Genomic DNA, 24,980 nt, shown 5'->3' on the forward strand with positions numbered 1-24,980 from the left:
CGCGGCTGCTGGGTGAGCCCTCATCTGGGACTCTCCTCAGCTCTTTCTGGGACAGTGGCGCGGCTGCCCCTCTGTTGGTCTTCCTTGGTCTCTTGTGTTCTGGGGGCCTCTGGATGTCTGGAGTTTTGATCTCCTCCATACCTGCTTCATGCCCTGAAGGACGGGGCTGTGGCCCCCCCACACCCTCTAGCAGATTATTACATGAAGGAACCTTTTAAAAAACAAAAAACAAGCGCGTCCATGCTCACAGGTGTACACACGGGTGATCACACCCACAAACTACACCCTTTTTGGCTCCTACCTCAAAGCACACTGTGTTCTGTTGATCTTATGTGCTGCACAATAATGTTTAATATTTAGTATTTACTGTCATATTCCCATATATCATTGTGATGTTGTTTATTCTATTACTCTTGTTCTCTTCTGCTTGTTTTCTTTTTTCTTTCTCAGCAGGTGACCCAGGTGATTGATATATGCATTTTTTTTCTCTGCCCATTCTGTTGGTTTTTGTCTTTTGCCCTTCTCCCCCGTCCCTCTTCTCAGCTGTTTCTCTTTCCCTCTTTCTTTCTCCCCTTCTTTCCCCCAGTCAAGTCTGTCCCGTATTCAGTAAGTGAAAATAAAATAAACAATAAAAGGTGAATCAAATGGACCATTACGGCAAGGCTGGGATGGTCAATTTGGTAAAGTAAATCCGTAGGGCATCTTTCTTTGCCTTTAGACAACAATTCTGATGGCAAAAGAGCCAAACGGGACAGGCAAAAAAAAAAAAAAAAGAAAAAAAGAAAAAAAAAAGAAATGACAACATCACAGAACGCAAGTATGGCGAAGCCCGCGGCTCTCCAACGGGAGATTGAGAGACCAGTGTTGGACTGTAGAACTGCTTTGAAATTCATATGAGCTGTTTGCACTAAAGTAAAAAATACCATCACTTATGCTGATACCCCTTTGGCGCCAGCTGCAAGGCCGGAGCTGAACAACAACACCCTGATAATGACTATTGAGTCTGTTCCTTCCCATTCCATGCAAGGCCACCTGGGTTGGCTGGAAGACTGTTTACTTAGCCTGGCAGGGCGAAGGACACTGTCTCAGCTGAACTATGGAGACGCACACACATACATATACTGATACTGATAAGCACTCACCGACGCATCACCCTCCCTACCCCGGATCCAATGCCACCTCCAACGCTTACCTCCCCTCTGATGTGGACATCGGGTCAGCTGGAGGCGCAGTCGAAAGATAGCAGCGGTCCCAGATCAGATGTACACACTGGAACTCTTTCCCATGTTGCTTGTCTGTGTTTATTGTGCTATGGTGTGTTGATATCTGTGCATTCCTGTATTATCCTTTTGTGTTACACATTTCAATGTTTTTTTCCTCGCTACCTAGCCTGACCTGTCTCCCCAATGTGATGTTTGTGTATTGTATGTACGGTCTGCAAGGTCTGTCATCTCGGTTGTGGGCAAAAGACCTGCAACTGACAAATAAAGGCTATCTCATCTCATCTCTCATCAGCATTCTGTTTTCCCCCCAGCTATAATGCAGTCATCTTTCCCCAAAACAATACTAGTCCACTAGTCTATGTATCACTTTTCATCTTACTAAGTGAACTGGACAAGATGATAAACAGAAACACATGCTTAAGATGTTGTCTGGTCTTCATGAGTTTCATTCTATGTGTACCGGTATATATGTGTTAGTAGGGTTAATGCATTTTCTGTTTGTGTGATTTTATGTACCTCTCTCATTTTGTGGTCCAGACTCCTTCTCAGTTTACCCACTTACAGCAGTCAGTTTCCCTTTTCCCAGGTTTGCTAACCCAAATTTGATTTCCCACTCTAAACAACAGCATTCCTCTATGTCCTCACCTGCTCTCCTCTCCCACTTCAACAGTCCAATGGTAGTTCTTCTTTTCAGCTTCGTCCTGTGTATTCTCCCACTGTCTCTTTCATTGCCATTTAACTCCAAACGTGGCAAATGTCAACTCAGTCTTTTCACAGGTCCTCTTCACACACAGTGAAGTTGCAGCTTGCTGGAAACGCACTCCATCCAGTCAAAGTGATGGTTTTTCTCTCTCTGATGCCGTTTGCACATACTGCTGCTTGCTGGGTCTCTCTGCTCAGGACTCTGCTGTTGTGTCTTGGACTGCCATGTTGTTGCTCTTTGCAACTGCATTTCTTGTCTTCAGGGAGCTTGCTTTCTCAGGTGACAAACACATGGGAGTTAAGCTGTTAACACAATTTGGCCAAAACTCGGCCTGAGTGTTTCTAATGATTTTTAACCTATAATTTTCTTCCAACTGCTGCATGTGGAAAATTGATCCAGGTCTGCTCTTCACCTGTCTGAGGGACATTCTCATCACTACTTAAACAACACACATCTCCTCTCTCTGGTTTGAAAGTGAACTGAAAGTGAGATGGTAGTTGTTTTTAGGCTGAGAGACACCAAACACTCTTCATATTATTGTTGCTTATTTTCATCAACAACACAAATTTTATTTCTTTTGCGTCCACTAGGGTAGTTGGTGACCTGCAGAGTCACCCTCTTCCCAGCTGGAGACTGCTTCACACACTTTCACACTCCTCTGGAGCGCGCACACACACTGACGTCAGGCACATTCACACTCACTTTTTCATCTGCTTTGTGCAAATTTCACAATTTCGGTGTGTCGTCTCCCCCTCCTCGGTGGAAAGCCATTTGTTGGACTCCGGCTCGAATGACCAAATAATGTTGGGTCTGCGCTTCAGCAGGCCCACTAATTCAGACTTATTCCTTGGTGTTCCTCCACCTCCAAAGAAATGTCAGAATGAGTTCGAACCACAATTACTTTGGTGGAGTAACACCAAAGTAACTGCTTACGGAGCTTGCTTCTTCGACATCTTTAAGAGTTCTGAACAAATGACTGTCCTCCTCCAGAACATCTTATGTACGCAAACGCACGTTGCAACTTCTTATCTGGTGCATGTCTTTTATTTTGACAGCGAATGCGCACCTGCGGACCACTTATGTGCACCCCTGCTTATAAACACATTTGCATGAAACTACACTCTAAGAAATAAAATGTTGTATTTACTCCACCCAGTTATGTCAACCGGTTTCACACAACTGGGTTAGTGAAATATAAAATGTATGATACATTTAATTTGAACAAGAAATTTTAAGTACATCTGATAAGATTTGGATAATTAAATGCAAATCAAAAGAATCATGTTGTATTAGCTGAATATCATAATGTTGATATAACTAACCTTGTTGATTTAAATTGAGAAGACTAAATAAAACCTACTCAACCAAAACAAGCTGTACTTACTTTGAGAAATAACATGTTGTATTTACTCCACCCAGTTATGTCAACCGGTTCCACACAACTGGGTTAGTGAAATATAAAATGTATGATATATTTAATTTGAACAACAAATTTTAAGTAAATCTGATAAATCTACTCACCCAAAACACGCTCTACTGAAACTATAGGATTAAATCACTTTAACAGAATTGCAACTTAGTCTATTTAAGTTTGTAAATTAAATAAATCGAACACAAGTTTATTCAGTTAACCTAACTTTAATAACACTTTGTGTAAAACTTGTTGAAGCACACTTTGAGCAATTCAAATGCTTCTAGATCTTTTCCCCCAAACAATCTTTACATATATTCAAGTGCATTTTAGGTGCAGGAAGACAAGATACAGAATGTCATGTTAAACTGAAATGATTAAAACTGGAAAGTGTTGTGATTCCAACATTTTTAACATTAACATGACTTAATTTAAACTTGATTGGGCTACAATGAAAAGCCCACAATACAGCCCTGCAAACAGCAGGTAGAAATGACTTGTGTGTCATTTTTGTCCATATTTAGAAAAATAACCTTTGCTTCAAAACTTAAACTGAAGTCCAAAGTTAGGAGCAGTCTTTTTCAGTGTAGTTGGATGTTGGTAAAGGTTCAAGAACAAAGAACGCAGAAAAGTGAAAGGCCTTGCAGAAGTTCTTGTGGCAATTCAAACTGAACAGTTTATGAAGTGCAAGGAGAAGGGTTCGAGAACCTTAAAGTTCAGTGTCCTCTATAGTTCACTGCAGGCTGTTTCACTCAAGCAGTTTGTTTTTCAGAACCTGCACCTTCATGGATAGGTTGTTCCCATCCAACTCCATCAGCACCTTCTGAAGAAATTCAAATGTGTATTTCAGGTGCTTTGGGTAGCTCAGATTTAGACTATAGATTAGTCCAAGCAGGAGGGCACAACCCTTTGCCACATCACTAAGAGCTTGCAGCACAGTGCATCCTTCTATGATGACACCAATGTCCTCAGGTGTATCTGCAGAGTTTGCTCTCATGTCTGACAACATAGACTCCCAAAGTCAGCTGCTCTGTTTCTCTGCTTGCACCAAGATCCACATCCTTTAAATAAAAATAAAAAAAAGATAAGTTAATTGCGTACATATACATATGGACAAGTAAGTCCACCTTCCATTTCCAATCCCAAATTTAAAAAAGGAAAATAACTGATCGTTTTCCTTTTTTAACTTACCAAGAATTCCTTGAACAGGTCATCTGGCTTTTCATTTAAGTAGACACAGACAGCTTTCAGAATGCATTCCTGTCAAACATCAACGCTGGGATTCTGGTGGAGATAAGAACTCAATATGAGAGAAGTTTCCTATTTTGGTTCCTTTCAACCTCTTTACAAAACAAAGTCAAAAATATTAACACATAGCAGATATGTGATTAAGCAATGTTTCATAACTCACATCAGTGATGTGCAGTGAGGTTCATGATTGGTAAGGCACTGACTCCTCTGTGTCAGATTAACAAATATATGAACCCAAAAATCGAAGCTTTTCAATTTTGACATTACGTGAAAGCTTTCATTTTTGCTTTAATCAATTCTAGATTGTTCAATATATTTAATAATTGTGCCCCTAAAAATATTAAAATTAAATAGAAGATTAGAACTGGGCAATATGGACTTAAAATCCTATCATGACATTTTGTGGATAACAATAAGTCTGTGAAGGTTCACAGTCATCCCCAGGTCATCGTAGTCTAAGGAGCTTGGAAAGAAAAGTGAAGCTTCTTCAGTGAAGATTTCTGACACTAAACCAGAAATCAACATGGAGTTGAATTCTTTCAAACAATGTAGCAACTTAATTGATGCACATTTCTAAAATACACTACACATTCATTTCATTCTTCAAACTACAGGATCGCTGGCGCTCCCAGTGGTCATTACTGATGTCAGGGAGCAGGTGCGGTAGATGTTGGGAGTAATTTTAAAACTGTCGGTCTTAGTAGGTAAGTCTCATCTTAACAAGAATCGCAAAAGATTTTGGAAAATTACACCGAAGCAGGTTCAACAATATTTGTTAAATGTTTTCATACTTCTAACATGTGAGAGAGGTATACAAGCTAGAGTGTTAAAAAATTTGCCAGGCATCATTTGTTTAAAAAAAAAATGCAAAAGTATTCCCGAAAGTGTCAGATGTGTATCAGTTAGTATACATTAATCAAATTTGTCATCCTTAAATTGTTGAACTTACCAAATAATCCTCAGATGGCGATGGATTCAATCCAGGATGCTAAGCATATGCAAGTCTCAGTTGAAAATGGCGGATGATCAAACTTCCACACTGCACATGTGCAAACTCAGAAGTACGGAGAGCCTATTAGGACAATCCTCTTTAAATTAAAGTGCTCTTCATTTTAAATGAACTTTTTACATTGGATTTAATTTACTGCATTTTGTTGTATTGAAATATTATGTTGTTAATTAAATTCAAAACAACATACTTGTGTTTAAAGTTAAAAATCAATTGGTGGCATTAGTTTTAACATGAAGCATTTACATAATGCTACCAACATCAGTGTGTCATTTTAGAGTGCCACTGAATGAGCAATGGGCTGTGAGGTCAGTTCCTTTATTTATAAAAACATAAAAACATGTCCAGATGAACAGAATCAACGTTTTGGGATTTACTTACCTGGATGATTGAGCATTCATCAAGACATTTCTTGGCACTGATTTGAGGACACTATTAGGCTGAAAGACAGTCTTTCCATTCCATTTAACTTTTTATTGTATTACTTTCAATAAAGTGTTCTTTTTATCATTGAATCCATCTCTCTTGCCAGGATGTGTTTTCAAATCCAGGTAGCTTTTAATTTAATTTGTTACATTTTCAATCTTTTTATTTCCTAGGGGTGAAAATCCCTTAGGTGGCATTGCCGCAACACATTTAAATAACCCCCCTGACTGTACTGCCACAGAGTAAATATGTCTGTTATGTTCTTTTAAGTACGATTACAACACATAAGTAAACAATTGAGCAATACGTCACCTAAACTGGGCTGAGTCTCGTATGTCTAAAACACACTTCAAAGTCTGAACCCACACTATCAGCAGATGAGCCATGATGGAGTTTGTTCACGTTGCTGTAGCTGTGCTCGGTCTTCTGTCTCTTGGACACTCAGCTCCTGTGACAAGCTGTGAGAATCTAATCCAGCCTCGTGAAATCCACGGAAATCAGGTCAGACTCTCTCTTATCTCACCTTTCACTTATCACTTTCCGCTGAGTAAAATAAGTTTTGAACATGTCACCAAATTTACATGAAATTTACACCAGATGTGGGTAACCACCCATCCAGTCCACACATACAAAGAAGTAAAATCATCAATGTCCATAAATTAAGCTATGTGTTATAATAAGATGACACAAGGAAAACTATTGAACACATGAAGAAAGGAAGTTGCAAAAAGGCATGGAACGTCATGACACCAGCTGAAATCTATCAGCAATTAGAAAGCAATCCTGCCCCCTAGTGCAAATTAATATCAGTTGGTTCTATTCTAACTGATGGCCTATAAAAAGATGTCTCATTACCAAGGTGTCACACAAACTCCTACTGTAACTTTGATTGATTGATTGATTGATTGATTGAATCTTTATTTTGAACATGTTGAAAAAGTATAAAAAAAAATAGAATTAAAAGAGACAAATGAACAAAGCAAACAAAAGGAAAACGAGCAACCACAACTCCAAATAACGTCCATGTTAAAAAAGGAGCAGGAAGAAGCATAAGCTTATTTAATCCCACCCCTTTTCCACTATCTAGTATCAATAGACTACAGAAATACCTCCTTGTAATTACATTATATGTTATGTGTAATTTTTTTTTTTTTTTTTTTTAATATATACACATATATGTTTCTATCTATCCATACCTACGTATATACACACATACGCACATATACACATTTTCAATAACCCCATTAACACCTGAAGGATACACAACCTACAATTTTATATATATTTAATATATATATATATATATATATATATATATATATATATATATATACATACATACATACATACATATATATATATATATATATATATATATATATATATATATATATATATATATATATATATATATATATATATATATACATACACATACATATATATATATATATATACATACACATATATATATATATATATATACATACACATATATATATATATATATATATATATATATACATACATACATATACACATACATATATACCCATACCAACAAACCCGTGCATGCGCACACACATGAAAATATTAGACAAGAACACCCTATCAAATCTCTACCTTTTCCCTGTACCCTGTAAAAACCATATCCTTAAACCGCTTTTTAAACTGCGCCATGCTTGGACATTGCTTCATATCTTTACTTAGTCTGTTCCACAGCTTCACTCCACACACAGAGATGCAAAAACTTTTTAATGTTGTACGGATACGAGGATGTTTTAAATTTAATTCCCCCCTCAAATTGTATCCCCGTTCCCTTTTAGAAAACATTTTTAGAATATTGTCAGGAAGCAGGTTATTTATTGCTTTATATATAATTTGTGCTGTGAGAAAATGAACCAGATCTGTGAATTTTAGAATTTTTGATTTTAAGAATAGTGGATTTGTATGATCTCTGCAACCAGTTTTATGGATTATCCTTATGGCCCTTTTTTGTAATATAAAGATTGATGATAGCGAACATTTGTAAGTATTGCCCCAAACCTCTGCACAGTAATTCAAATACGGTGCAATCAGGGAACAATAGAGAATGTGGAGTGATTTGTGGTCCAGAATGTGTTTTACTTTACTCAAGATTGAGACACTTCTTGAAATTTTGTTATGTATATGATTTATATGAGACTTCCAGTTTAATTTATCATCTATAATCACACCAAGAAACTTATGTTCAAGTACTCTTTCAATTTCCACACCATCTACATGAATCTGCACTTGTGCATTTCTAAGGGAATTCCCAAATAAGATAATTTTAGTTTTACTTAGATTTAGCGATAGTTTGTTCCTGTTAAACCATTTTTTAATTTTGCACATTTCTGAAGTAATTGTATCCAGCAGCTCCTTTAGATTCCCCCCAGAACAAAAAATATTTGTGTCATCTGCAAATAATACTAATTTTAATATATCAGATGCCTTACAAATATCATTTATATAAATAATAAATAACTTTGCAGGTGGAGATGGAGAAAATGACACTAGGGCTGAGGAGGGAACAGCTTAGATTGATTTATTGGGCAAACTTACAGGGTCAGCGGAAGGATCACCCTACACTAGAAGTACTTAAACCTTGCTGGGAGAAAGGCAGGAGGAAGTTAAAGAGCTTTGGATGGGTGGTGGGGGAAGAGCTAGAGAACTTAAATTAGATCAGTTAGACATATGCCAGCGAGTGCCGTGGCCTGCAATCACTCCATGGATACTTCCTGAAGCAACTGTAGATTTTGCTTTATTGCACCAGAAGAGTCAGGATAGGGCAGGCGGTCTACACTCAAATTCAGTTCACGGTTACACTGAACAGTATTGTGGGTATGTGCAAGTATATACAGATGCTTCAAAGAATCCAGCTAAGTCATGTGGGGGTAGCAGTAGTAATTAGGAAGAGGATTAATGATGGATTGTCTGTGTTTACAGGAGAAATGATAGCAATTCTATTAGCGGTTCAATGGGTGGAAGAGTTGAGGCCGTTGAAAGCAATTATTTGTTCAGATTCAAGAGCAGCCTTGGTCAGTCTACAGAAAGGTCATTCGGAAGGTAGATCAGATATTTTAATAGAGATTCAGCAAACTCTTTTCAGAATACATATCTGTCTGTCAGTAGTGTTTGTATGGGTCCCAGCTCACTATGGGGTAAGGGGGAATGAAGCAGAGGATAGGTTAGCAAAAGAAGCCACTAATCATAGGATAGTTGATCTGGCAGTGAGTTTTGGTCAGGTGGAAGTTAAGAGTATTATTAAGCTAGAAATGAGGGGTAGATGGCAGAAACAGTGGTAAGAAGAAAGGTGGGGAAGGTGGTTATATAAAATTCAAAGGGGGGTGGGAGTAAGGAGAGCCACAGGAAGGAGTAGGCGAGAGGAGGTGGTGGTGTCAAGACTGAGATTTGGACATACAGGATTGAATTCTATACTATTCTTGATAGGGAAACATAATTCAGGGAAATGTGATTGTTGTGGAGAGGAGGAAACTTTGGAGCATGTTATTTTGCAGTGTCGGAAGGTAGAGAGGACACAACTGGTTCGAAGTCTCAGTAACATTAACATGAAATTGGATCTTATTAAGTTATTACAAAAGGAGTCGGGGAATAAAAGTTATCAGGCTTTGTTTCAGTTTTTGAGAGAAGGAATATTCTTTGGAAGGATATGAAGTAGGTTGCTTTTAAAAAATTTTTTTTTAATTTTATTTATTTATTTTTAATCCTGTCCACACTCCATACCAGTGGTGGTGGAAATGCACCATGCAGTTGTTTGCCAACTGCCAATAATACTTACAAGAAGAAGAAGGTGTCACACAAAAAACATATCATGACCTTCATAATCTTATTGTTGCAAAACAAATTGATGGCATTGGTTACAGCAGAATTTCTAAATTACTGAAGGTTCCAGTGAGCACTGTTGGGGCAGGACAGAACATAATTTCACCATAAAGCATCCAGAACCAGCTGCTCCCCACCAGTTTTCAGACAGGGGAGTGAAAAGAATTATCTGAAGAGTTGTCCAAGAGCCAAGGAGCACTTGCGAAGAGCTACAAAAAGACTTGAAATCCTCTCAACTGCCATGGCCTGTATGCACGCTCACCATGCAAGACTCAATTGCTGAAGAAAAAAAACATACTAAAGCACGTTTAAGGTTTGCTGAACAACATTTAGACAAGCCTGTGAAATACTGGGAAAAATATACTCTGGTCAGTTGAGACCAAAACTGAACTGATGCCTTAATACACGCCATGTCTGGAGGTCAAAAGGCCTCACCCCAAAAACATTATACCAAAAGTGAAGTTTGGAGTTGTATGGGGCTGTTTTTCATCATGTGGCACTGGAATGTTTCATATAAATGGAGGAAGATGAATGGAAAAATGTTCTGCTGCCATCTACCAGGATGTTGAAGATGAAAAGCTGACGGACCTTTCAGCAAGACGATGATCCAAAAACAAAATTTGAAGACTGTTTGTGTAGAAGAATGAACCAAAATCACACCTGATCGATGCCTGCGGCTAGGAGGCGTCTTGAGGTTGTCATTACCAACAAAAGCTTTTACATGAAGTATCAAATACAATTTCAGTAAACGTGTTCAATACTTTTTCCTTCTTTCATTTCTCATTCTTACACATAACATCTATGGTTTGATTTCTTTGTGTAACACTGGTGGTGCAATACTAGTAGTGGGCATGTAAGACCTGTTAGTGCTACTTCTTGCCTTCTTTGCATGTAGTACGGGCAGTATAGTTACCTTTAACCTTAGTACGAGGACAGAAGGGGAATATGGGCCAGATCAGACAGGTTCTAGATTTGTAGGAGCCAAGGGTGTATGACAACAGAGGACTTGTACGCAATAGGTGTAGAAAACACAATTGCATTTATTAGCAATTATTAAAGTTCAGCAGGTTGTGCACATTTAACAAAAGTAGAGCGCGCTTCTTGAGAACAAAATAAAATAAAATAAACCCCACAAATGGTCGACCCAAGGATATATTTTCTTTTGTGTCTTTTTTTTAAAAGTCAATTTCAGTCTTTCAATGTTCACTAGTCACTCAGTGTGTTTGTAACCAGTCGGGTTACAATCTACCAGTTCATCTGGCTCTTTGGGCTGGGCTCGCCATCCAGTACTGGAAAAGGGATCCTCGATTCTTCTCAGGTCCTCAAAACCAATCCAATCCAAATAAGCAAAGGGAAAAAACTTGACCATGTGAAGCAACAAATGCTACACGGGGCTTCACAGTGCTCACGCTGGCTCACGGCCTCTGGAATACAGTATCACTCTTATTATTCTCGCCGAAAAAGGACTTTCACTATCCAGCTAGCTTCTTTGCTGCACGAGTAAGCGGATCTTTTACCGTCTGTGTCTCTGGTGTATCTGACTGGCACACGAAGGCACACACAGGTGTCTGAGCAGCACACACAGACTGGGGGAGGGTCAGACCGGCCAATGATTGGTCGCTCAGTGGATCTAACAAACACACTCTAAAGGACTAAGTCCTGCCCCCACACCATTTATATATTACATATACATATGTACATATTAATTAAACTTATGTTTACATGCTTTTTATCAGTATTTATTATAATTAACTTTGTTTTTATCAATATTTATTCCCATTGTGAGAGTATGAATATTTATACTTTTAATCCCATTTTTAACACCGGGTTACATTTGCATGTGTGGACTGGCTGGATTGTTACTGACATCTGGATAGAATTTTACGTCAATAGCACCTTTAGAAATGTATGTACTGAGAAATCTGGTGATGTTTTCAATACTTATTTTACCCCCTGTATATTATACACCATCTGTTTCAGCTGGTGGGAAAATGGACACAAATAGCAGAGAGCACAGGCATACCTGGATCCAAAATGCTGACGAAGATGCTTGTGGAGACCGCCTGGATGAACATCACTGCTGCCAATGAGGCTAATACGTTCAATAATCTTCAAATTCAAAAAATGTAATAAAAATGATAAAACCTTGCCTGAACTGATACTGTTTTCAAATAATCCGAATTTAGAAATCTCTTTAATTTTATCTTCTAAAAGGATGGGCATGTGCTTCACATTGAAAACCAACATGACTTTGGTTAACAACACTTTCAATATGGGTGAGTATTACTGAGGGAACAAACATTTGGATGACCACCCATATGGAAAAGATATATATAAATCTTATAAAGTTTTTATCTGTCTTGTATGAAACTTGTATGAAAAGAATATAAGAGTGAAAACACATATAAGATCCCTTGAAAAATTATACAATGAAACTTGTATGTTTTGTATACTTACTAAAAAAATATATGAAAGTAATGAGAAAGTGGCCACTTTCATGAGTAAATCATATATGTTTTTACTATTTCTTTTCCATATGGGCAGATTTAGACTTTGTGCCTAGCATTGCCACAACACTTTCATTATATCGATTGGTGTGTATTTGCACACTGCACCCTTACCAATGCTAAAAGGATATGAAGCGTGGCCATCATCTGTCATCTGTCCACAGTGCACAATTACCAATATTCTGCTTTCCTGCTGAATACTGGCTGCCCTGACTGCCTTGTTATCTACTCAAATAACACCATTGGAAGAACCACAGTTAAAGCTCTCCAGCTCCTGAGTAAGAACAATGACACACCTAAATAATGTAATGTCAAAGTACTTAAGTATTTTTTATGGTCCAGCTTCATGCATTTAATTTATTATAGCTGAAAGAAATGCTGGTGACTAATTTCCAAGTTAAAACAGTGATTAATCATTGAACAGTGGTTTCCCCTGCATTAATGAATCAAATCCAAACACTGCCCTTTGAAATACCAGTTACAAATAATAGTTGCCCACTAAAGGCATTTTTTCAGAAAACAAATTTAAAAAGAATAAAGCATCAAGAATAAAGTGCAGTGATGTGAATGTATTTGCCCTCTTCCTGGTTTCTCTCTATTTTGTGTACTAGTCACACTTACATGTTTCAGATCATCAAATAAATTTGTATATTTGACAAAGATAACCCAAGAAAATACAAAACACAGTTCTTAAAGAAATATTTCATTTACTGTGTGAAATTGTAATTGTCTCTAAATCTAACAACTGGTTAGCAAGAACTGAAATCAAGCATTTGCAGTGATTGGCAATGAGTCTTTTTTTTCAAAACTCTACTATGTAGAATCCCTTCAATTCAGCCGTACTGGATTGGATTTTCAAGCATGAACGGATTTTAAAAGCCATTTAGACGTGGCTTTGCTCATGTGCTCACGGCCACAAATTCTCCTTCAATATCATGGTTGCTTCAATTACAGCAAGTGGTCCAGGTCCTGAAGTAGCAACAGCAACAGTTGTTTCTTTGTGTTTTAATCTTTTTATTTACTTGGTGTCACTGTGTAGGCCCCGTGCTAACACTTTTCTGTCTCTCAGGTAGGAGAGTTAAAGTGTCTGCTGCTGAGTTGGAAGAGTTTACAAAGCAGGCAGAGTGTCTGAACCTAGAATCCCCTGCTATCTTGGATTCAGAAAAGGGTATGAACCTTTATATAATATGAAAGCTTAGAAACTGCAGTTGAACTGAATATTACTTCTTCAGTCTAATATTATCTTTATACAGTGGCTTGCAAAAGTATTCGGCCCCCTTGAACTTTTCCACATTTCCACAGCCACAAACATGAATCAATTTTATTGGAATTCCACGTGAAAGACCAATATAAAGTGTTGTACATGTGAGAAGTGGAAGGAAAATCATACATGATTCCAAACATTTTTTACAAATAAATAACTGCAAAGTGGGGTGTGCATAATTATTAAGCCCCCTGAGTCTATCCGGTTGTTCAGTGATGACGCGACGAATCCTACTTCTGGGTCTAAAGTAGTCTGCGTTTAATATGGCTTTTGTGTTGTTAACATGTTTAATGTTATGTATTTTCTTCTATTTGATCTCAAAAAGCTCCTAAAACAGTCAGTGATCACTGACCTCCCTCAGCTTTTATTACCGCTAATCATTTATTTAAGCTCAGTTTTTAAAACCTTAGGATGTAACTACAGCCCAGCCCATGCAGCAGTATATGAATGACTAACCTCATATTGTGGATGGATTATCTCAGTTGTTCTCCTGGCTGAAGTTTGGTCCTTTTACAGCATCCTGCCATGCGATTACATTTGTTCCTGACCACCGAGAGCACTCACGCTAACTTTTATTGAGTGGAAAAAAAGTTAGCTTGTTTATATTATGCTAACATAGCTGTGTCGCTAGCGGTCACGTAGCACATCATTATATACCAGCTAGCCCAACTTCAGTAACCCTACAAACGTCACTGCTGTTTAGTTTTCTGTCTTCATTTATGCTGGAAGTGATAACAGAGCTGTACGTTTTAATTTGTTTCCAAAACCCCGCAGTCAGGACATGCTATATTGTATTTAGATAGAAGCTAGCGAGCTAACTCCCTGCTAACTTCTAACTCCGTTAAATGTCATAAATTCCGTTTTCATGGATGCCTGGATGTTAAACTCAATTGTTACACCTGGTAGAGCAGAACACTGATCATTTTATTAAAGATGAAAGACTTTAGACAGTTTTTCAACTCTCAGTAATGCCATAGTGATCGTTTGATATATGGACCTGCAGCGGAGTTTAGACCCAGACACGGCTAGTGACATCAGACTGAACAACCGGATACTTTGTGGAACCACCTTTTGCTCCAATTACAGCTGCCAGTCTTTTAGGGTAGGTCTCTACCAGCTTTGCACATTTAGAGACTGAAATCCACTTTTTAGTTATTTATTTATAAAAAATGTTTGGAATCATGTATGATTTTCGTTCCACTCCTCACATGTACACCACTTTGTCTTTCATGTGGAATTCCAGTAAAACGGATTCATGTTTGTGGCTGTAATGTGACAAAATGTGGGAAAGTTCAAGGGGGCCAAATACTTTTGCAAGCCACTGTACTCTTTATATTTTTGTAACCGCCATGTTTGATAAGTTCATAGATTAGTCAAATGTATTCTTTCTCACATGAATGAACTTTATTTACAAATGTCTTCTTGCAGGGTTTTGCCCAGATCCAGCACTCAGCCCAGGAACAAAGACTATTGATCTGTCCTTGAGCAACATAATGCCTGATGATCTCAACCTATCGGAGAAGCTTTTCACTGAGAGTGGAATGAAGACCATTTTGGAAATGGTCCAAACTAGTGTGGATCTATTCAAGGAAGACTGACGTGGTCATAAATGTCACTAAGTGTTGATGAAGAAGCCATGTCTGTCAAGAGCATTACCACTAAAATTAAACATGCTAAAAACATATGAGTGGCCGTCATCTCTCTTCAAAGCAATTTAGATTTAGCTTCACTGAACTGACATAAAAATGAAAATATTCATTTGCTTTCTGAATAAATGGCACCAAAACATTTCTACTTTCTCTATTTTAAGGACATTATAGTGCATGAGTAAATGCCGATCAGGCTCCATAGTGCCAGGCAGCGAGCACGGCCTGCTAGAGGAGATTGTGCCCTCAGGCCACCCTCATGAAGTCTGTTTCTGATTGATTGGTCAGACACATTCACACCAGTGGCCTGCTGGCAGCTCTCATTTTCTTCCTCCTTGCATAAGTGAGGAGATATCGATCCTACTGATCGGTTAAGGACCTTCTACGGCCCTGTCCAGCTCACCTAGAGTAACTGTGTGTCCCCTAGTGTCTGCTCCATCCTCCTGAGTCTGTGCTAGGAGACAGAGCATACCTTCTTGCAATGGCTCGTATTGATGTGCCATCCTAGAGGAGCTATGCTAGCTGTGCAACCTCTGAAGGGTCCAGGTATTGCCTCATATAACCAGTGGAAACACTGACCTTAGCCAAATGCAAAACCAATAACAATACCAGTAATAATAATAAATTGAAATGTGAATGTTCTCGCTCTGCTAAAAATTAGACTCAGCATCAGAATCACCTGATAATCTCCTTTGTAAAAAAAGTTTAACCCGTCAGTTTTGTTAGTCTGAGCAGTTGGCAGGAACGGTGAAAAATAGGTTACAGGTTGTTCGGAATAGTCTCCAAGTTAGCTCCATCGTTCTGCTTTCTGCGGGCCAATATGCCCTTCTCCTCCCACACCTGTTTCCTTGCTTCCTGCATCCACTAAATGGATGCAGGAAGCAAGGCAGCTGCGGAGGAGTCCTTCTTTGATGTTCATTGTGGTTGAAATGTGGCCCCAGAGCGTTACCAGATGATTATTCCAAGATTTTCCATGTAATTGGCTCCATACAGTGGCACATATCGATGTGCCATCCTGGAGCAGCTGGATTATCTGTGCAAGCTCTGTAGGATCCAGGTATTGCCTCATATAACAAGTAAAAACACTGACCTTAGCTAAATGCCAAATTACTACTACTTATAATGAAAACTTAAAATGTGAAACTTCTTGGTAAAAAATTGCATTGAGCATATCAATACCAGACAGAATGCAAAACTAAATAAAAATTAAAGTTATTTTCATGTATATGTTTATATTATTTTAATGTAATTGGTGGTGTAGATGTGCGATTACTTCAAGGAACAAGGTAGAACAGATATACTGTAAGTTCGCAGCATATTTGTTGAATTTTTATGGACCTTTAACAGAGACTGATGCAAAAGAGAAAAATACTCAAGAATTATTATAGGTGAGAATGATTAAAACCACAACTTGTATGAGGGGGAAATAAAGCAGCTGTATTTAAGGATGGCTTGACTCTGTTTTTCTAACAAACTGAGCTTGAGAGTTTTTTTTTATTTCTCTGGTACTTTGACCTCTTGTGCTGGGCTATGAATTTCTTTGGTACTGTATGCTTCTCATTGAAGGCTGAGCTGGTGTCAACTGGGCTCACACTCAGGTGGGGCAAAGACAAACCAGCAAAACTTTTATGTACAGAAAAATATTTATAGTTTACAGAAACAATTGGGACACTGAGTAGAATATAAACAAAACCAGAATGCAATAAAAAAATTGAAATAGCATACAGACAACATACAAGTTTGTATTGTTATGTTTAAAAAAATTGCTATATGCTCAGTGTTGAAAGCCTCATTTTCAATTTAACTCACTTTTATTTATGAGGGGCCCATGTGCTATAAACCACCACCTCAGACATACAGCACTGAAACCTTACATGGTCGACTGTCCCTGAAATTGGGTAATGTTCGACTCCTGCTCCTTCCAGCTTCTCCCTCAGCGCTGGTTTGATTGTATTGAACGCAGTGGAAAATTAGAAAAAACATGACTCTCACACTGCTTCCAGTACTCTTCAGGTGTGAAAGTGATCTGTGCAGGAGGCAGATGACTGCATCATCCACCCCAAAATCAGGATGGTAAGCAAACTGCAGGGGGCCCAGCAGCGCGCTCACCAGAGGTCGGAGGTAGGTGAGAATGATCCTCTCCCAGTCTTCATCGAGGCAGGAGTAATCAATGCATTCATGTTGTTACACCAGATTTTAACTCTACCAAGTGAATACAGCAGCAGAAGTTGTGACTCATGAGGCCAGGCAACATTTTCCAGTCTTCTATTGTCCGATTTTGGTGAGCCCATTTGAACAGTAGTCTCAGTTTCCTGTTCTTAACTGACAAGTTTGGCGCCTGGTGTGGTCTTCTGTTTCTGTAAAGATGCTGTTCTGCATACATTGATTGCAATGAGGGGTTATTTGATTTACCGTCGGCTTCCTATCAGCTTCCAGTAGTGTACCATTCTTCTCTGACCTCTGGTGTTAACAACACATTTTCTAAAACTAAAGCTCACTTGAATAAACAGAGTTGCTGTCATTTGATTGGCTGATTAGAATGAAAGAGCAGGTGGACAGGTGGACCTTACAAAGACACCTGTCAGTGCTCATCATTATCTAGCAAATAATAGCAGCCAAGGAAGCAGTTAATAAAAAATGAGAGAAGAATGTCCATACCTTTGTTTATTGGTAAGTTTATTACTGTACATACATCTGCTCATGAGCCATGTATATACATTTTCTGTCTCTCAGACGCACGCACGCACGCACGCACGCACGCACACACACACACAGTTCTAAGGTCCTTAGAACTGAAGAAGCTTCTTGGATGAGAGGTGAAACGTCTTCTAGCAACTTAAAGAAGTCCAGATGCTTTTCTTTGCAAGCTCCTTTGACTACGATGACCTGGATGACTGAGAACCTTCACAGACATATTGCCGTACATTTTGGGACGAACACCCTTCAACTGGTGCTGGAGTATGAAAGGGAATCAAGGAAACTAGTGGATTATAGGAACCATCTCTGTTTCAACCTAAGATGCAGACAAAGCAGAGTTGTTCCTAAGAGCTTGCGCCTTGGATCCGCTGTCAGGGGATACAGAGCAGACTTGATTCTACAGAGAGCACAAAATCAGCTTTTAAGTGAAAGGATAAGACAGGCCCATTTCACTATAGATGCCCTCCAGATCAAGATCAGCCAGACTCTGCAGGAACTGGAAACCCTTCTACCCTCTCCAATCTTAGAACAGGTTTACAAGTTTGTGGACAAGGCTCAGCGGGCCCAACACTCTAAGGGAAAAGAAAGACAACGCAGGAAATTTCACACCTTGCCTTCAAAAACACACACTCCTCATTCTGAACCTACATAACTCAGAGAAGAAAACACACCTGAAGACAGTCAGGAGAAATGGGTAAAGAACTTTTCAGACCAGAATCTCACTGAAAAGAGAGTATTAGCCAAAGGACTCAATTTTACCATTTCCCCGCAACAGTTGCCCATAGTGGACCTCATCACAGCCACAGAAACCGCCATACGGATTAACAAATTATCACAGACAGAAGCAGAGCAAATCAGGATGAAAGTCTCAGCCACCCTCTCCAGTGCCAAAGTCCCTCCGTCCAACCTCACAATACAAGAAAAGAAGGCTGTCGCTTCCCTGAGCAAAGACCACAACATCACTATTTTACCAGCTGATAAGGGAAGATGCACCGTGGTCTTAAACACTACAGATTACCACACAAAGATCACTATGCTCCTCAGTGACAACAATACCTACAAAGCCTTAAAGCGAGACCCCACAAGCAGCTACAAAAAGAAAGTTATAGCTTGCCTTCAAGACTTTGAAAAGGACAAAATCATTGACCATCTCACATATCACCGCCTTTATCCAGGGGATGCCATACCCTGCATTTACGGACTTCCTAAAATCCACAAGGAAGCTGTCCCACTCAGACCCATAGTCAGTAGCATAAACTCAGCCACTTATAACATTGCTAAACACCTTGCTACCATCCTTGCTCCTCTCATGGGGAACACCCCACACCACATCAAGAACTCCACCGACTTCACCGACAAGGTCCAGAAACTTACCCTGGATCCAGATGAAACCATGGTGTCCTTTGATGTATCTTTCACTGCGCACATTAACGCTGTGGATAAAAACATCAAGTTCACCAGGGAAGACACAAAGGATAACTGTTTGCCTTTCCTGGACTGCGCTGAGCACATTGAAGAGAATGGCAACCTCAACATTGAAGTTTACTGGAAGCCCACACACACAGACCAATACCTCCTCTTTGACTCCCATCACCCTCTGGTGATTAGCACCACCAGAGGGTGATTGGCTAACTTGGAGTGATTAGCACCCTACACCACCGGGCAGAACATGTTCCCTCTAAGCCTGAAGAAAAAAAGAAGGAACACACACATATAAAGGAAGCACTCAAAACATGCCGTTATCCTAATTGGGCATTCATAAAGTCAGCAAAGAGGCACAGAAAAGAAGATCCAACACCAGCGAGGGAGGAAAAGAAAGACAGACGCAACAACATTGTCATCCCCTATGTAGCCGGTGTATCAGAAAAACTCAGGAGAGTTTTCTCCAAGCATGACATCCCGGTGCATTTCAGACCTAGCAACACACTCAGACAAAAACTGGTTCACCCAAAAGACAAAACTCCAAAACACAGACTTAACAATGTGGTGTATGCTGTACAGTGCAGCGAGGAATGCCCAGACCTCTACATTGGAGAGACCAAACAGCCACTTCACAAGCGCATGGCACAACATAGAAGAGCCACCTCCACAGGACAAGACTCAGCGGTCCATCTGCATCTAAAGGATAAAGGACACCCTTTCGAGGATGCCAATGTTCACATTTTGGACAGAGAGGACAGATGGTTTGAAAGAGGAGTGAAAGAAGCCATCTATGTCCACTGTGAGCGACCATCTTTGAACAGAGGCGGTGGTTTACGACACCAACTGTCTGCCATCTATAATCCAGTTTTGAGTTTCCTCCCCAGACGCCTTAACGCCCACTCACATCCTGGGCCATCTGACCTCAGGAAATCGCATGACAAGGTGGGGCCAGGTTTCACAATGAGCTCACCCGAAACCCTGGCTGATTGCGACCTACACCCGTTTTCACACCTTGGCTCAGGTGATTAGAGGATCATCAGGGGGTCCTTTTGTCCCTCTTTGGGGGAATACTCCCACTGGGTTTAAATCTGGGACTCTCCGCTAGGGCTGTGCGATAGGACCAAAATCTCATATCCCGATATAAAACATGTATCGTCCGATAACGATATAAATCACAAAAAGTTTAATATTTTCTGTAAATTCTGTAAATCTCGGGTAGGTGAAGTGTTTCCAGCTGGGTGTCGTGTACCTGGAGTCGAGTGTTTTAACTGATGCATGAAACTTCACATTTTTAGACATAAGTTGTAATGGCCGCCGTTTTCTTCGTGAGTATTTATTACACGGCGGGCTCTGGGGAAAAGCCTGTTCCAACGTTTGAGTCTAAGGTTTATTTTTTAGCACCTGACGGCTCTTTTTTCCTTCTCATCTATAAACACTCTGCATACTTTTTCACGTGATTCTGTTTATTTTGAAAAGTCTCAACAGGATCTTGAGCTTTATTGTGAAAGGTTTATGTGGAAAATAAACAAGCGGACATGCGATGGTTTTACCGTCGTTGTTGCTAACGACAACCCATAAAAACAGGCACTTGTCCCTAGTGTGGTTATATTAAATATAAGAGAAAGAGAGAACTTTAAGAAATTAATATAGCCACTACAGTGACCATCAAAACGATGAAAAAATATTGCCGTAAACAGTGTATTTTGCGACACCACGAAACAAACTATAGCGTAAAATGAAACGATAGACGTTTTTATATCGTCATCAGATATACAGGGAGTGCAGAATTATTAGGCAAGTTGTATTTTTGAGGAATAATTTTATTATTGAACAACAACCATGTTCTCAATGAACCCAAAAAACTCATTAATATCAAAGCTGCATGTTTTTGGAAGTAGTTTTTAGTTTTAGCCATTTTAGGGGGATATCTGTGTGTGCAGGTGACTATTACTGTGCATAATTATTAGGCAACTTAACAAAAAACAAATATATACCCATTTCAATTATTTATTTTTACCAGTGAAACCAATATAACATCTCCACATTCACAAATATACATTTCTGACATTCAAAAACAAAACAAAAACAAATCAGCGACCAATATAGCCACCTTTCTTTGCAAGGACACTCAAAAGCCTGCCATCCATGGATTCTGTCAGTGTCTTGATCTGTTCACCATCAACATTGCGTGCAGCAGCAACCACAGCCTCCCAGACACTGTTCAGAGAGGTGTACTGTTTTCCGTTCTTGTAAATCTCACATTTGATGATGGACCACAGGTTCTCAATGGGGTTCAGATCAGGAAGGTGGCCATGTCATTAGTTTTTCTTCTTTTATACCCTTTCTTGCCAGCCACGCTGTGGAGTACTTGGACGCGTGTGATGGAGCATTGTCCTGCATGAAAATCATGTTTTTCTTGAAGGATGCAGACTTCTTCCTGTACCACTGCTTGAAGAAGGTGTCTTCCAGAAACTGGCAGTAGGACTGGGAGTTGAGCTTGACTCCATCCTCAACCCGAAAAGGCCCACAAGCTCATCTTTGATGATACCAGCCCAAACCAGTACTCCACCTCCACCTTGCTGGCGTCTGAGTCAGACTGGAGCTCTCTGCCCATTACCAATCCAGCCACGGGCCCATCAAGACTCACTCTCATTTCATCAGTCCATAAAACCTTAGAAAAACCAGTCTTGACATATTTCTTGGCCCAGTCTTGACGTTTCAGCTTGTGTGTCATGGGCAGTTATTTTGCGCCTTGGTTTTTCCACATGCTTCTTGCGACCCTGTTGACTATTTTGAATGAAACGCTTGATTGTTCGATGATCACGGTTCAGAAGCTTTGCAATTTTGAGACTGCTGCATCCCTCTGCAAGATATCTCACTATTTTTGACTTTTCTGAGCCTGTCAAGTCCTTCTTTTCACCCATTTTGCCAAAGGAAAGGATGTTGCCTAATGATTATGCACACCTGATATAGGGTGTTGATGTCATTAGACCACACTCCTTCTCATTACAGGGATGCACATCACCTAATATGCTTAATTGGTAGTAGGCTTTCGAGCCTATACAGCTTGGAGTAAGACAACATGCATGAAGAGGATGATGTGGACAAAATACTCATTTGCCTAATAATTCTGCACTCCCTGTATATCGTTATATCGAACAGCCCTACTTTCCGCCATTTGACCTTAGAACTGAAGAAGCTTCTCGGATGAGAGGTGAAACGTCTTCTAGCAACTTAAAGAAGTCCAGACGCTTTAACATTTTCTACAATATTGACAAAGCACTTTAAGCACAAGATTGTTAGTTAATAATTTAGAAATTAATATTTCTATATTATATATTATCTATATTAATTAATATCCCCCCCCCCCCCCCCCAAAAAAAAAAGTGCACATGTAAAACTGCGGTGTTAAGCGATGCGGTTGAAAAAAATTTTGCGCCTAACTTTTTTGTGCCCATGGCAAAAAGTTAGTCTAGAGCCCTGAAATCTGTTTTTTCTTGGTGCATGTGCTTCCTTCACATTCTAAATAGGAAGACCACAGAAATGTTAGAAAGGTTTGTTTTTTTTTTCTTTCTCAGGGATATTTCCAAATCTTCAAATGCACCATTTAGCGTGTGTCAAAGTAACGTGTGATGTGTGTACTATATGCAACACTCTGGTGTAACAGTGAGATTTTGCTACATTATTGGGTTTTTTAAAATCTAGTGCAATCCCCTGAGTGTGGCCCATGCAATCACCAGACCTCAGTGGACATAAACTAAGTGGCTTAGCTCAAATTCTTGACATACATGATCTCATAGCCTTCTTATGCTTTCACAAAGGTGTGCAGAGCAGGGAAAGACAATTATGCAATCTACTCATAAAGGCCTTCTTTTAGATTTCCATCTGTTCCCACCTTTCTCTGAAAGCCGGCTGGATAAACAACATCTGTATATAAAAGCCCAGACACCACGATACAAAATTGCTAATGTCAGTAATAAGAATAATACTGTTGTGAAAAAACGGTCTCATATCAACTTAGTGCACAACATTTTTTGTCTTGCTCACTGTGATGCTGCAGCAAATATCGCAGATTCTCTGTGTAACATTTTCTAACTGTGGGACGAAGTGAATGGGCATCTCACCCTTTTGCTGAGGCAGATGACGGGCCACAAACTGAAGCCCAGTGTGCAACAGCAATTCAGACAACCACACAGAAGCCACCGCACATTCACCGGGAGCGTCTTTCTCAGGCAGCTGTTCACACGATTGGTACTGGCTTTGAATTCCTCTGGTGCCACCTAAGGGAAGCACACAGTATTACTTTTATTATTAACGGTGGGTCTATTCACATTTTAGCACCATTAAATGTGCATCAAGTATCTGTATTTTGTACGAAAAAAAGGAAAGAATTAATGTAAACGCACTTGTTGAATCTGATGTAAACCCCATGTATTATAGTCCCTTCAAATGGGAGAGTTTGGCCAGTTTTTTTTTTTACTTTAAGATAAAAGGAGATTGTAGCTCATTTTAATATGATGGAACTGCATTATTATTTTTATATTGTTAGTGGGGAAATAGTAAAAGTTAAAATTATTGCTATAATATTGCACGTATAATATATTGCAAAGATAGTCCAAATCAGCTTTTCTTCTTGTTTATTTCACATCTCTAAAACATATTTAGACACATTTATACGTGTTAGAACACAAAATAGAAAACATGCTATGTCAAAATTATGAAATTTTGTCATAGTCTGTGTTTTAATAATTCATTATTTTCTTTGTTTTTCCTGTTCTTTCTCTGTTCACATGTTATTCTGTTTTTATTTACTTATTTTTGTTTGTTTGTTTTTATTTCTGGTCTCTTCTTTAGTAGCTGACAGTTTTATTTTAAAGGTCATTGTATCATGTGGACATTTACTTTTATCACCCTCCTTTTTGAGTGCTTCTGTGTCTTATTATCGCGTGTTTGTTTGTTTTTTCTTCCACCTCTGTGCAAAGATTGTTGTTCATCTCTAAGATGACATTAAAGATCCTTTTATTTTACTGCCTAACATTTCCTATGATGTAAACCTGTTACTAATAAAACCTTTAAAATGATTTCACTTGACACTGGGATTGAAACGGATCTGTAGTCTGTTACATGAGTGTGCCTCTTAGCAAACTCTGTACACAATCTTGCAGTCCACAGTAAGTGGTTTTAAAATCAAAGGCTTTAATTTGAAAGCAACATAATTTTTCTGTCTGACGTGTATGAATGAGCATATTTGGAGAAAGGTAAACACATATCTAGTGAAGGATCTGAAGTTTTGAACTGAATCTTTGAAAACTGTATAAAACTGAAAACTCCAAACAGGACAGAAATGTCTTATAGGATAAAAGTGATCAGTTAAAAAAAAAAACCTTTGTATTAACTTCTTGTGACCATTTTTACTCCGAGCCAGCAAAATACCAAAGATCATCTCACTCTATATAAATGGTCATCAAGTCTGAAATAGCATAAACATCCAGTTGCTAAGAGAAGTTAAGGACATGATTTTTCTACATTAACAGGTTTGTATTTGTGCCAAAACAAA

General features: G+C 39.0%; 1 protein-coding gene and 1 long non-coding RNA gene across 2 annotated transcripts; one reads left to right on the top strand and one right to left on the bottom strand.

Annotated features, from left to right (window-relative positions):
* Positions 1-3,932: 3,932 nt before the first annotated feature.
* Positions 3,933-5,603, bottom strand: LOC146668187 (uncharacterized). The gene is made up of 3 exons (XR_014912132.1): positions 5,538-5,603; positions 4,529-4,621; positions 3,933-4,398 (listed from the first exon to the last, which is right to left on the bottom strand). It is a non-coding gene; the product is annotated as an uncharacterized LOC146668187 (long non-coding RNA).
* Positions 5,604-6,367: 764 nt separating this feature from the next.
* LOC146668188 (uncharacterized) lies at positions 6,368-15,435 on the top strand. Its single transcript, XM_085410060.1, has 6 exons — positions 6,368-6,524; positions 11,868-12,013; positions 12,102-12,163; positions 12,559-12,672; positions 13,464-13,562; positions 15,087-15,435. Exons 1-6 carry the CDS (start codon positions 6,408-6,410, stop codon positions 15,254-15,256), a joined length of 708 nt encoding a protein of 235 aa, XP_085266186.1. The 5' UTR covers positions 6,368-6,407; the 3' UTR covers positions 15,257-15,435.
* Positions 15,436-24,980: the final 9,545 nt, after the last annotated feature.

Source organism: Rhamphochromis longiceps, linkage group LG6, assembly GCF_057381845.1.
Source record: "Rhamphochromis longiceps isolate RC_006_pf linkage group LG6, R_longiceps_female_GT1.1, whole genome shotgun sequence".
Classification (NCBI taxonomy): Eukaryota; Metazoa; Chordata; class Actinopteri; order Cichliformes; family Cichlidae; genus Rhamphochromis; species Rhamphochromis longiceps.